Raw genomic sequence first — 12,854 nt, 5'->3', positions numbered from 1 at the left:
GCAGATCCTGGCAGTTTCTTTTGATGCTTGCATTTTAACATGGCAGGTTTGCTGCCTTAAAAACAGTTGTTTGTTCTTGGAAATTATGAGGCATGAAAGCAGGGAGTCTTGTGTCCCAGTAATCTATACTGTTGTTCCAATGAGCCACTCTATCCCAGAGAACAAAGACATATGGTTCCTGAGAACCTTTTCTGGAGCTACACACATTTATAGATACATTTTAAAATAAAGGGTTTTATCCTGTTCCAGCTGGTATGAATAGGAGCAGAACAGGTCCAAAGAGGAGCAACTAAAACTATAGTAATTTTTACAGTTTAATAAGAATAAAGTCGGATGATGATGCAACTTTACTTCACTAACTACCCTAACATTAATAATTAAGTTATAAGTTAACAGTTCGACATTATAGGTGGAACTGGTAACACCACCAATTAATAAAATTGCCTAACACTTCCCATTATAAAACACTGTTTTTAGTACCATATAACTTTACCAAATTTAAACTGTTTGGGCTGCAATTTTCCACGCTAGTTGGAAATTTTGTCCAAAATGTTTCAGCTGTTTCCAGGAATTAAGCTCGGTAAAAATGTTGTTTTGCCCATGTTAAAAAAATGTGGTGTCCTTTTCTTTGAGAACATCTAACACTTCCATGGTTTGGAGGCACTTGAAATTTGGCAGGAGATAGCCATTGTGTCAGGGATGTGCCTTTTGCTAATCCATGAAAATCTACCCAAATTTGGACAAGTTATCAGCCTTAGAAAAACTGCAGTTCGCACATGCTAAGTAGAGATTTGCTAGAGCTTTGCAGCTAAAACTCTGAAGATTCAGTCACATTGAGCATGTTGCAGACCAGGGCTATAAGTGGCTGGGCAAGCCAAGATGGGTCTGATACATGAAATGAAAGCAGGGAAACTGTCTCCTGTGTTCTCAGTGCTCTCCTAGCTGGCGCCCAGGCACTGAGAAGGAGGAAGTTGCCTCATTAAAATACTCTCTGGCTCTGAAACGAGCCAGACGGGGGGTAAATTGGACAAGCAACTTGAGTAGTTGTGGGGGGGTGGGAAAAGGAATCTGAGAGTCTGGGGGAGGCTGGAAGTCAAGGGAGGAAATTGGGGGCAAATGACTGAGATTGGATGAGGAACTGGTGGGAGATACTTGCATTGGCTGGGCAAAGAGTGGGACTGGGAACCAGTGGGGTAGAAGTGAGGGTAATAAATCTAATGGTGAGCCAGTGTGTGTGTGTGTGGGAGAAGTGGGACTGGTTGAGCAAAAAGATGTGGCCAAGGAGCTGATGGGAGTTGAGTGGACACTGAGATTGGGACTTTGAGATGAGAAATGGGAACGTCAATAGGGGTGGGAGGGGAGCTGGCTGCGCAAGGGGACTGGGATAAGAAGCCTGAAGAGCAGAGACTGGGACCAGCTAAAGAAGAGACAGGACTGAGACAGAAGAGTATGAAACAGAAGAAGTTAAGCTTTGGGGCAAATGGGCAGAAGAGTCTATGCCCACTAAAGCCTGGGAATGGAACCCGTGATTCTCAGTGTTCTTCTGCTGTCAGCAAATATCTGTGAAAACCACTGGCAAAAATATGTCTCATCCCCCTCTAGTGCTGGTCCACATAGAGGATGACAATCTACTACCATCAGTCACTCTGTTAGACCAAGTAGCAGAGTGGTGGTGTGGTGGATCTAAAGGTTCCAATTCTAATGATCAAACATGAGGGTGTGAATATGATGCCCCATGATGGAATTTGTTTTTTCAATTTGCTTTTTTAAATACCTAGGAAATTACACACACAACCTATGTGAAAAGAACATTCTTAAGGTTGCAAACCAGGGACTCAGCAGTTAAGAAATGCTAGTACCCCTACTCCATTCAGTGCACAGGATGGATCTGCTCAAGGGAAGAACCAGGATTGTTTAGTAAAGGAGGTAGGGGGCCTACAGACAACAATCTAATTTGTTGGAAGTTGGAAGATATGGAGAGAATGTGGCAGGGTACTGCAGGAAGAGAAAGAACAGTTTCATGGTTAAGGCAGTTGAATGGGGCCTGGGAGAATTAGATTCTATCTCTGCCTTTACCACAGAGTTTGTGTGATGATCTCTTAAACCCAACTTGCCTCAGTTGGGTCCTCATTTTCTGGGTGCCTGTCTTGAGATGCTGGGGTCTGACTTGCAGAAGTGCTGAGCACTCACATCTGTAAATGAAGTCAATGGAAGCTGTGCTTTGAACGTATGAAGTGCTATATAACGCTCAATACTTTGAAAAATAATTTCTAGAAGTTGAAGGGATTGTCAACATGGTGCATTAGTCTGCACCAGAGGGGTGTAAATTCTAGTGTACACAACTGTGTTATGCACTAAACTGGCCCAGGCAGACCCTGCTGGCATGCACTAAAAGTTCCCAAGTGCAGCGTTTCTCAAACTGGGGTCCACGAGGGTATTCCAGGGGATCCACAGGCCACGTTGATCAACTCCTTCCGCTTCCTCCCAGCATCTCCTGCAATCTGGGAAATGGCTGTTTCCCAGCATGCAGGAAACGCTGGGAGGGCGGGGAAGGGTGCATAAAGAGGCAGGGAAGAGGAGGGGTAGGGGTGGAGCAGGGGCGGGAAGAGATGGGGCAGGGCTGGGGCCTTGGGGGAAGGGGTGGAGTGGGGGTGGGACCTGGGGCTGAGTGGGGGGCTTGGGGGTCTGCAGCAAAATTTTAAATCAAAATGGGGATCCTTGAGTTGCTAAAGTTTGAGAACCGCTGCTCTAAGGGAATACTGTTGAAACAGGATTACATTAACATGAATTTGGCCCACTGACTCTAGTTTATTCCCCAACTGTAGATAAAGAAAGTTAACGTTTTTCCCATTTTTTTCTAGGTATCTCGATAAGTATTTAAAAACCTTCTTAATATCTGCAGACAATTTCTTCATGGTTGGTCATAAAGTGATTTTCTATGTTATGGTGGATGATCTCTCGAAAATGCCTTTGATAGAACTGGGACCCCTGCGGACATTTAAAGTATTCCAAGTTAATAAAGAAAGCCGATGGCAAGATATAAGTATGATGCGCATGAAGACCATAGGGGACCTTATTGAAAGCCACATCAAGTATGAAGTAGACTTTATGTTTTGTATGGATGTGGATCAAGTTTTCCAGAGTGACTATGGTTTGGAGACGCTTGATGAGTCTGTAGCACAGCTCCAAGCTTGGTTTTATAAGGCAGATAAAGAGAAATTCACTTATGAGAGAGATCCCCAGTCAACAGCTTACATTCCATCGATGCAGGGGGACTATTATTATCATGCTGCTGTCTTTGGAGGTACTCCTCTTCGTGTTTTCAACCTTACCAGGGAATGTTATGAAGGGATTATAAAGGACAAAGAAAGGAACACTGAGGCAATATGGCATGATGAAAGCCACTTAAACAAATATTACTTTATAAACAAGCCTACTAAACTGTTATCTCCGGAATACTGCTGGGATTACAAAATTGGCAAAAATAGTGATATAAAAAATGTAAAGTTATCATGGATGCCAAAGGAATATGGTGAGGTCAGAAGTAACTCCTAATTTATAAAGGATCCTGGGAGAGTAGCATTGGCATTGGAAAATCTAATCTGCTGGAGTTCAGAGTCTGATCATGACATGACCAATAGATGGTAGAAAAAATAACATTTTTTTTAAAATGTAGTTCCATAAACTGCAAGATAAGACAAAATTTATTCCTCATCTTTTTAAATAATTTACTGATGCTGGAGAATTATATGTAAAGTAAATTTTATAACATATTGGTAGGGGATGGAAAACACTTGACCTTGTTTATCATGAAAAACACATCCAGCAGAGATTTGGTAAAAATCTGATTTAATAAAATTAATTTATGCTAGCGGGCAAAGCGGAAAGGAAAATACTGAGTAAAAATTTTACACTGAATAGATCCACTGCTGCTGTCCAAGTCTTCTACACATCTCTTCTCACTTTCATAAAAGGAGAAGATGCCTTTGACTCAACAGTAGAAATCTCTCAAAAAAGCAAAGCTATCATACTGCTTTTGAGTTTGTGGTTATCCATTGTCTGACTATAGTGTGATTTCTCAATGTCTCTGGAGTATAACACTGTGTTTAGAAAGTTACATGTTCCTCTGTTATTTGTTTATAATCAGAGTGGTGGCATGGTCTACAACCTGAGTACAGATCAGGGACTGAGGAGGAATTGAGTTCTAAGTACTGATTTGCTGTGTGGCTTTAGGCAACTTGCTTATCCTTTCCTCCAATTTACCCTTGTAAAATGGGAATATTACAATATATACCTACCTCATAGAGATGCTGAGGATTATTTGATGTTTAAAAGGCACTATTACATCTCCACTTTTGAACAAGAACAGGGCACTAAAGAGATGGAAGAAATTATTGCCCTGAATCAACCTCCATTCAGCTAAAGGGGGATTGGGTGGAGTGCAGTGGAGGGGAAGAGTAACCACTGTAGAGAGATTCTTGTAGTACGAGATCTAATCACATGACTCCTATTGATGTTGATCCTAAAACTCCACCCACAACACTTTGAAAATGTACTCCTAAGTGGCTAAACCATCCAGAAACAGTCCCTGAACATAAGAACGGCCATACTGGGTCAGACCAAAGGTCCATCCAGCCCAGCATCCTGTCTACCGACAGTGGCCAATGCCAGGTGCCCCAGAGGGAGTGAACCTAACAGGTAATGATCTAGTGATTTCTCTCCTGCCATCCATCTCTACCCTCTGACAAACAGAGTTGAGGGACACCATTCCTTATTCATCCTGGCTAATAGCTATTAATGGACTTAACCTCCATGAATTTATCTTTTAACTCCATGAGTTCTCTTTTAAACCCTGTTATAGTCTTAGCTTCACAACCTCCTCAGGCCAGGAGTTCCACAGGTTGACTGTGTGCTGAGTGAAGAAGAACTTCCTTTTATTTGTTTTAAACCTGCTACCCATTAATTTCATTTGGTGGCCCCTAGTTCTTATATTATGGGAACAAGTAAATAACTTTTCCTTATTCACTTTCTCCACACCACTCATGATTTTATATACTTCTATCATATCCCCCCTTAGTCTCCTCTTTTCCAAGCCGAAAGTCCTAGCCTCTTCAATCTCTCCTCATATGGGACCTGATCCAAACCCCCTAATCATTTTAGTTGCCCTTTTCTGAACCTTTTCTAATGCCAGTATATCTTTTTTGAGATGAGGGGACCACATCTGTACGCAGTATTCAAGATGTGGGCATACCATGGATTTATATAAGGGCAATAAGATATTCTCCGTCTTATTCTCTATCCCTTTTTTAATGATTCCTAACATCCCGTTTGCCTTTTTGACTGCTGCTGCATACTGCGTGGACGTCTTCAGAGAATTATCTATTTTTCTTTCAGTGATGTTCTCATTCTATAGTCCATCAGGTTAGGGCACAAGCAGCTGGATTTCTCTCTACTTTAACAGAATGTTTGCCTAGAACAGGCATTCCAGATCTGTAGCTTCCAGCAACAGAGAGATTGCCATCAGCTCTCTGGAGGCTTTACTGAGCCTTTGTTCCATTCCGTGGATCCAGCATTTCACTAAATTGGACTCTGCAACTGATCCTCTTCATATGCCAGAAGTACACCACAAGAAGTTCTCTTGGAATCAGTGCAAAGGATGCTGAGGCACAACTGAAGAGGTCCATTAGGAGCTGAACATGAGATCATGGTATGAAAAGTAACTGTTTTAGCCCTGGTCCAGAAAATGACCATAAGAAAGTTGATGTGATGACTTCATACTAGTGTATTTTTATATACTATATTGTGAAATGATTTTTATCACCAAGAAACTGAAATCCTAGCAAAACTCTTAAAACTGAATACTAGAAACATGGGAAGGATATAATATTTCTTTTGTTTTGTGGTGGAGCGTGAGTTTTTTTGTTAAGTAAAGAAGTTAATTCCTTTTACAAAATTTCTTGGAGATTTTGGGGCTGCTCTTTCTTTATTAAATGGCATCAGTGAGGCCTTATATCCGGAAGGCTGATGTGTACCATATTAAAATAGAATCATGTTGAGAGATTTTCCTGTGTATATAGATACTTGTATGGCTTCCAGCACCATAGTACCTGAGCACCTTAAATGGATATTTAAAAATACTGTTGACCTGAGTTTTAATAAGCATGGAGTGATGGGAAGCAGGAAACACCCTCAACACTGTCATTCTGGGACTGGATCTGGACTATGGATGGGAATGTTTGAGATAATATTGAGTTTTGTGTATAGTATTAGATCTGGCTATATGAATTTAAGGGCTTAAAATCATCTTCTAACAGTTACTGAATTTAGGTTTCTTTTTTAAAAATTTTTCCTAATATACAAATTGACAATGTTTTTTAAATTATTTGCTTTATTTTGTGGAAAATCTTGAATGTTAATAAATATTCTTATTTTATCAAAAAATTTTAGTTTAGTTATGTATTTCTGTTAAAAGGTGTTTTGGAGGTGGATGGTGACTTGTATGACCGATTACCTGTAAACTATTACCTGATGGCTGTCTGTCCTGTGTGCCATGGGTTTTTGGGTCGCAGTCCATTGACCAGGTGATCACACCACAAGAATCTCCATCACAATTGATACCCTCTACTGGCAATCTCAAGGCAGAGGGAACAAAATTTAATAGCCATGGAGACTGAACTACTCTGTCACGCCTAAAAGTGGTCACTCTAGGGCAGTGAGTGATGTAGGGAAACTTATACTGCTATGGTCTATGCTATAGCTGTTCTCTGGACATCACTTTGAAAAGATGTTATAATATGGCACCTTTAGCCAGCATCAAATTCAGTTTTTTAAGAAAATTAAAACAAACAGGCACTGGTGACTGGTCCCGTTTAACCTGCCATCTTATGGGAAATGGCAGAGGAATATTTATTGCATTACACAATAGTACCATCTAGCTGTCAGTCTGGGAAGGTACACAAGATTCGCTGGAGATTCCCAAGGCCCACTCTCTGTGGGCATTAATTCTGCACCAAAACCACACAGACATGTTGAAAAGAATCCTAGTGTTCCCCCTCTATGCAGCTAAGTACTGCACCCAGTGAGAAAATATTACGTTATTTAATATTATATGCAATGCAAAATGGATGTCAGTACAGTGTTTGAAGTAGCCTGTCCTGCACTGTTAAAATGTATCGTTGTTCATGGCATCTATAGGGGGACCAAATAGCAAGTATGAAAAATCGGGACAGGGAATGGGGGTGGTAACAGAAAAAGCCCCAAATATCAGGACTGTCCCTGTAAAATCAGGACATTTGGTCACCCTAGATCCATGGCCGAAGGCCTCTGTTGAAACACTCAGAAAATGTAATATGTAAAATGACAGACTTTCATTGCTCAACCTATATCATAACAATGGGTCAATGCCATCCAGTTGAAATTGATAGGAGTAACAGCTATAATAAACTCACTTGAAGTTTAGCAATTCCAGGAATACCTGCCCTATAAAGGCTTCCCCATATCATACAAATGGGCTTCTGGATATCAGTGAGTAAAGAGTAGTAACATTGTTGGCTAATTCCAATACTCTATAATTATATTAACCAAGGGGAGCTTCCTTCTCATACCCCAGTCTTTCATGAATCTCAGATTTTTAAAAAGACAATTTTTTTCTAGTCTCAGAGCAGTTAAATGTGTTAGGATTATTTAAGCGTAGATGGTGCAGGTAGCAATACCTATAGTTAAGGTTGCTCAAAACTTTGCAGAAGACCCTCTTTTCAGTTGCCAAACTAACTATTTGAGCTCATATTTCCATGTCAGAGGGTTGCTTCGGAGTGAATTGTTTTAGAAAATTTCAGTAAAAACTGTTTAGCTGCTTCTCAGACTGAGATTAAGGAAAAATACATTGTTTTGCCATGTTAAAAAATTCTTACAACTATTTTGTTGAAAAATTCTAGTACCTACATGACTGGAAATTTGCCATAGTGACAGGGGTGTGCCTTTTGTTGCCTCCATGAAAATCCGCCCAAATGTGAATAAGTTATGAGCCTCTGAAAATTTCAGTTCACACATACTCAGAGATATGCTAGAGTTTAACAGCCAAATTCTCCGAGTATTCTATCTGAACTGAGCATGCTTAACTCTTCACATTGCCTAGGTGTGACTGGACTGAGTATGCTCCATCCTGGGGCTGCCAAGGGGCAGAACATGACTTTCCTTGCAATTGCTCCTCCAGCTAAGACACTGGGTACTGGAAATGCAGCAGGGAGACTGACTCTCTGATGGTCTCAAAGCCCCCACCCCCCAAGGTGACACCCAGGCAGCACAAAGAAAAAGGATGATGCACTCTTACTGGTACCCAGACAGCATCTAGGAGAAAGCACCGTCACTGGAATGCATAAGAGTCAAGGTTGAGAAGGGGCTGAAGCCAGAGAGTGGATAATACGAGAGGGGAGAAATAGATAAGAATGGCGGGAGGGGAAGGAAGCTGTGTGGACTTCTTGATTTTCAGGGTACTCTGCCAATTGTTTTGGTTTTGGAGAGATTGTTGAATGCTTTAGTTCACATAGTCAGTTTTTAATACTAATTAATATGTCCTTAAAACATATATATTTAGAGAACATGATCGATTCTTTTTAAAATTGAAATGTATATTTGTAAAAATCAGTTTGAGAAAATAATTCTTACTTACAAACATCAGCAGCCTTCTTCAAATGAATCTAAGTAGAAAGGATAAGTTGAAAGACAGACCTATGTATAGACAGATGGAAGTAGCTGGACATTTTTTTTATTATTGCATGCCTCTCTTAAGTATTATATGTTCAGGATGGATGAAAATAACATTTGACTAATATGATAACATAAATCACTTCTACAGTTTAAAGAAAAAAATATACATATAGAAACTATTGATTAGACTGGTTAACTTTCTACAATTACATGGATGTAAAAACAACAAGGAGTATTTGTAGCACAAATAGAGACTAATAAATGTATCTGTGCATAAGCTTTCGTGGGCTAAAACCCACTTCATCAGATGCATGGAGTGGAAAATACAATAGGAAGATATATGGATGTAGTACATGGTATGGGACACTCGATGGCAGCAACCATCCACAGAACAACAATACCTTTGTGTTCATCCCGAAGTTTTTCCATCACCAATGAGTATCACTGAAGTCACTGGCAAAATTCCCATTGACTTTAACGGGAACGGGATGAAATCCTCTTTAAGAAATCAGATAAAAGGATTTCTACTCTAAAATCCTTGAGCAAAATGCTGTAATAAATATGTATTCATAGATACTAAGGTCAGAAGGGACCATTCTGATCATCTAGTCTGACCTCCTGCACAGCGCAGGCCACAGAATCTCACCCACCCACTCCTATGAAAAACCTCACCCATGTCTGAGCTATTGAAGTCCTTAAATCATGGTTTAAAGACTTCAAGGAGCAGAGAAGCCTCCCTCAAGTATTAGTTTGTAGCTAAATGCATGAAATGATAATGAAACTCCATACAACACCTTGATACTTGAGTGTTCATGAAGTGATTTTTTTTAGCTTTACTAAGGTGAAAATGCCCAAGCCTTAACAACTGATATTGATTTTAAGAGGAGCTAGCTGTTATCTGCTTACTATTCATTGCTGAAACTCGCTCTAAAGTAAATCATCAGCTCACAGTATCTATTTCTTGTATTTCAGCGGCATTCTCTTTTACCTCTTAACTTACTGAGGTTACTGTTAGGAGTTGTCCTTACCACAGGACAACACTTTCAGCACAATGATCCCCTACAGCAGAGATGGCTCCATTTTCTCAAAAGAGATCAGCACTGACAACTTGTCAGAAGTCCAAGGGACTGCACTTAATTTGTACAAACAAAATAGAGAAGACTGCAGTCTCCTTCATCTTTAATATGGTGGTGTAGCCTCTTGATACTAAATGCCCCAATATGCAGTGTTCCAGTCTGCTGTAAGATCTGTTCTGATCAAGATGCAGTAATGTATGTTGGGATTTCTGGTCTCCATATTCAAGAAGACAACAGTCATAGAACTCGCTGCCCTAAACTGTCAGGCATCTGACTACCTCGTGTTGATATCCTGCTGTAGCTGCTCTCGGGATAAAGAGACATACAGTTTCCAAGGTTGTTTGTCTGACATCTTTTGAAAGAAGAACTACAGGTAAGTTTACACAACAGTAACATGAAAAACAAAGCCTAGAAGCACTACTAGCTTGAGAACCGTCCCTTGGTGACAACATCTATGAACATATTAATCCAAGCTCTCTACAGACAATATTCTTAAGCTTATTAGTAGTGGTGGTCAGAAAAGAGAGATTCAAAAAAGTTAACAGAACTCCAGGACCATAAAATAGATTTGGTCTTTGTTTTCATTTATCCCTGATTTGTTCTGAGGATTTTTTTGCTACTTAGAACTAGTCTGGAATCTGCTAGCAAAGTGATGCAATTAGAAATTAATGCCAATTGATGATGAGAAGGGCTGTTTATCAGGCATCTTAGGCCCGGTGGGAAAGAGTTTTACCATTATGCTCTTGCAGCGATGCTGTTCATACCATCTTGGGATTCACATGCTTCTGAAATAAGGTTGCAGAGGACAAAAAAAAAAATCTTTCATTTTAACTAAAAAAGAATGTAATTTCTCTTGCCCATATATAGAGAAGAAGCTTACATATCACTTATCATGCATTTGTTTTACTTAGCTACAAATCACTCTACATAAACAGGAAACTCTAGTCCCCATGCCTTTATTAATCACATAATGGAAAGCAAAAGCCAGGGCATTTCCAAGGAAAGATTCAAACAAAGAAGAATTATTATACATTATAGTTCACATTAAACCTTTGAATTAACCTAGTAACACCTAGCTACTATATAGCACTGTTCATCCATATAGCTCAAAATATTTTCCAAAGGAGCTAAGTATCATTATCTCAATTTTGCAGATGGAGAAAATGAAGCAAAGTTATCCAGTAAGCTAGTGATTATAAACTGTAAATATAATGATGCCACATAATAAATATATGTGTATGTTCCTTCCCCATTTTCATAGCTGTGGAAAACGTTTATTCCCCATAATCCAAGAGTGATTAAAGAATAGTCACAGGTCACATATAGCCCCCTAACAACTTCTAATGCCAGGACTCAGCCTTGAAATGTTTACAGGTGTGACACCTTGCACAGCAGCATTGCTACAGTGCAGCAGCTGATTAATGTAATTACCTGCTTCTATGGCTCTATTGTTGTTACCATGGGACGAATCTCATAGGAAAGCTGCAAAGATCATGGCTTTGTTTTCTGCCACAAAAAAATAAAAGAAAAAAAAGAAAAAGGTGGGGCGGGATATAGGATCAGCACTTTACTAGGCTAAGCAAGCAGTGTCTCAAGAAGCATTCAGTAAGAGAGAGAAGCAGCAAGAACCTCATGGGCCACCTAAGGCCAAGACCCTATAGGTGGAATTTTCAAAAGTGCTCAAGCTTAACTCTCCTCCCATTTAAGAAAACAATAAACTCTTTTTCCCTCCCCACACCCTCCCACTGACTTCAGCAGGAACAGTGTTACAATGCTGAGCACTTTTTGAAAATCCTATCCTAAATGGCCATGGACTCTACATAAAAGAGAGACTGAATGACCTAGAGCCCACTTCCCAGCCCCCACAGAAACACCTTACTTCTAGCAATATCTCCCCTGAGCCCATTTATCCCTCCGCTGGAAACAACATTTACTATTAAACACCCAGAAATTTTCATTTTCATATTCAAACAAACTAGAGGCTCACTTACCTTCCCAGGGAATTTCCCAGCCTGTTTGCTTTCATTGCTCTCATATTCTCTTTGGATTTGTTGGTTTCTTCTCTATCCTCCCCCTTTCTTTTCTTTTCACCTCACGTTCATGTCCCTGACTCTGCTCCCCTCACATACTTAAGGTTACAGCCTTTCAAATTTATCTCACTTTTTTCACCCCCCATCAAGGGGGCTCTGCTGTTGTCACTGCACTTTCTTAAGAATTTCTCCTCTTCTAATGGCCAGGTGCCCATATGCCTCTCCCTCTTCCCTTCCCCTTAAGGCCCATTTCCCAACTGCCTCATCTGTATCTGCTTCCTATCATGCCCTATAGTCATTCAGCCCATTTCCCAGCTCACTCAACAGCTGTCACCTCCCCCACCACATTCGAGGGCCCCTCTGCCCAATTCCCATCCAGGGAATCGTAACTGCCACAGAATATTCTGGCCTGAACAATTCCATCCTTTCCCCAACGGTCACCCCAGGTGCGCTGCCACAGTGTGAACAGTATCTGGATAAGAGGGGGTATTAATTAGGGTGACCAGATATCCCGATTTTATAGGGACAGTCCCAATGTTTGGGGCTTTTTCTAATATAGGCTTCTATTATCCCCTACCCCCGTCCCTATTTTCAACACTTGCTGTCTGGTCACCCTAGTATTAATCCACCCTCACATCTCAGTAGCAAAATAATTCTTTCTGGCTGTTCCCTGCAAACCTGTCTCAGCCCTGCCCTCCCTTCCAGCCTGCACTGGGCTCCAAGGGTGACAACCCAACACAAAAAGTGACAAACAAAAGGGATAACTTAACAGGGACACAGCTTCAAACCCAACCCCAGAGCCCCCAGGATATGCCCCTCAAATCCCTGTATCTCTGTCAGCCCCATATCCCTGACAACCGCATATTCCTGTAACCCATATCTCTGCCCAGGCCCCACATCCCTGACAACACCCCCATAACCCTGTGTCTTGTCAGTCTCCACCTATACATGCCTCCCATATCCCTGCCCCTCATAGCCCTGTATATGTCTCCCCATATCCCGGACACCCCATGCCCCTGCCTCCTATTGCCCCCATCCCTGA

General features: G+C 40.8%; 2 protein-coding genes across 26 annotated transcripts in view; one reads left to right on the top strand and one right to left on the bottom strand.

Annotated features, from left to right (window-relative positions):
• The window catches only part of LOC119844080 (N-acetyllactosaminide alpha-1,3-galactosyltransferase-like), a 65,283-nt gene extending 58,842 nt beyond the window's left edge, over positions 1–6,441 (top strand). For 11 of the 12 annotated variants that reach the window (XM_038374313.2, XM_038374312.2, XM_043498938.1 and 8 more), the window contains one exon: positions 2,862–4,715. In XM_038374313.2, coding sequence (XP_038230241.1) covers positions 2,862–3,555 — 694 coding nt within the window. In that variant the 3' untranslated portion in view covers positions 3,556–4,715. Of the gene's footprint in view, positions 1–2,861; positions 4,716–5,545 lie in introns of those variants that run through there. The other variant, XR_006276073.1, reaches the window with a different exon arrangement.
• LOC119844076 (DAB2 interacting protein) overlaps positions 1–12,824 on the bottom strand; it is a 494,149-nt gene extending 481,325 nt beyond the window's left edge. For 7 of the 14 annotated variants that reach the window (XR_006276072.1, XM_043498909.1, XM_043498908.1 and 4 more), the window contains exons 1-2: positions 11,774–12,822; positions 11,214–11,288 (exon numbers count right to left, since the gene is read on the bottom strand). The gene's annotated coding sequence lies outside the window, so the exon portion shown is untranslated. Of the gene's footprint in view, positions 1–8,668; positions 8,697–11,213; positions 11,289–11,773 lie in introns of all 14 variants that reach the window. The other 7 variants (XM_043498921.1, XM_043498917.1, XM_043498923.1 and 4 more) reach the window with 4 other exon arrangements.
• Positions 12,825–12,854: the final 30 nt, after the last annotated feature.

The sequence above is a fragment of the Dermochelys coriacea genome, chromosome 16 (genome assembly GCF_009764565.3).
Source record: "Dermochelys coriacea isolate rDerCor1 chromosome 16, rDerCor1.pri.v4, whole genome shotgun sequence".
Classification (NCBI taxonomy): Eukaryota; Metazoa; Chordata; order Testudines; family Dermochelyidae; genus Dermochelys; species Dermochelys coriacea.
This window is presented reverse-complemented; position numbering and strand designations above follow the sequence as displayed.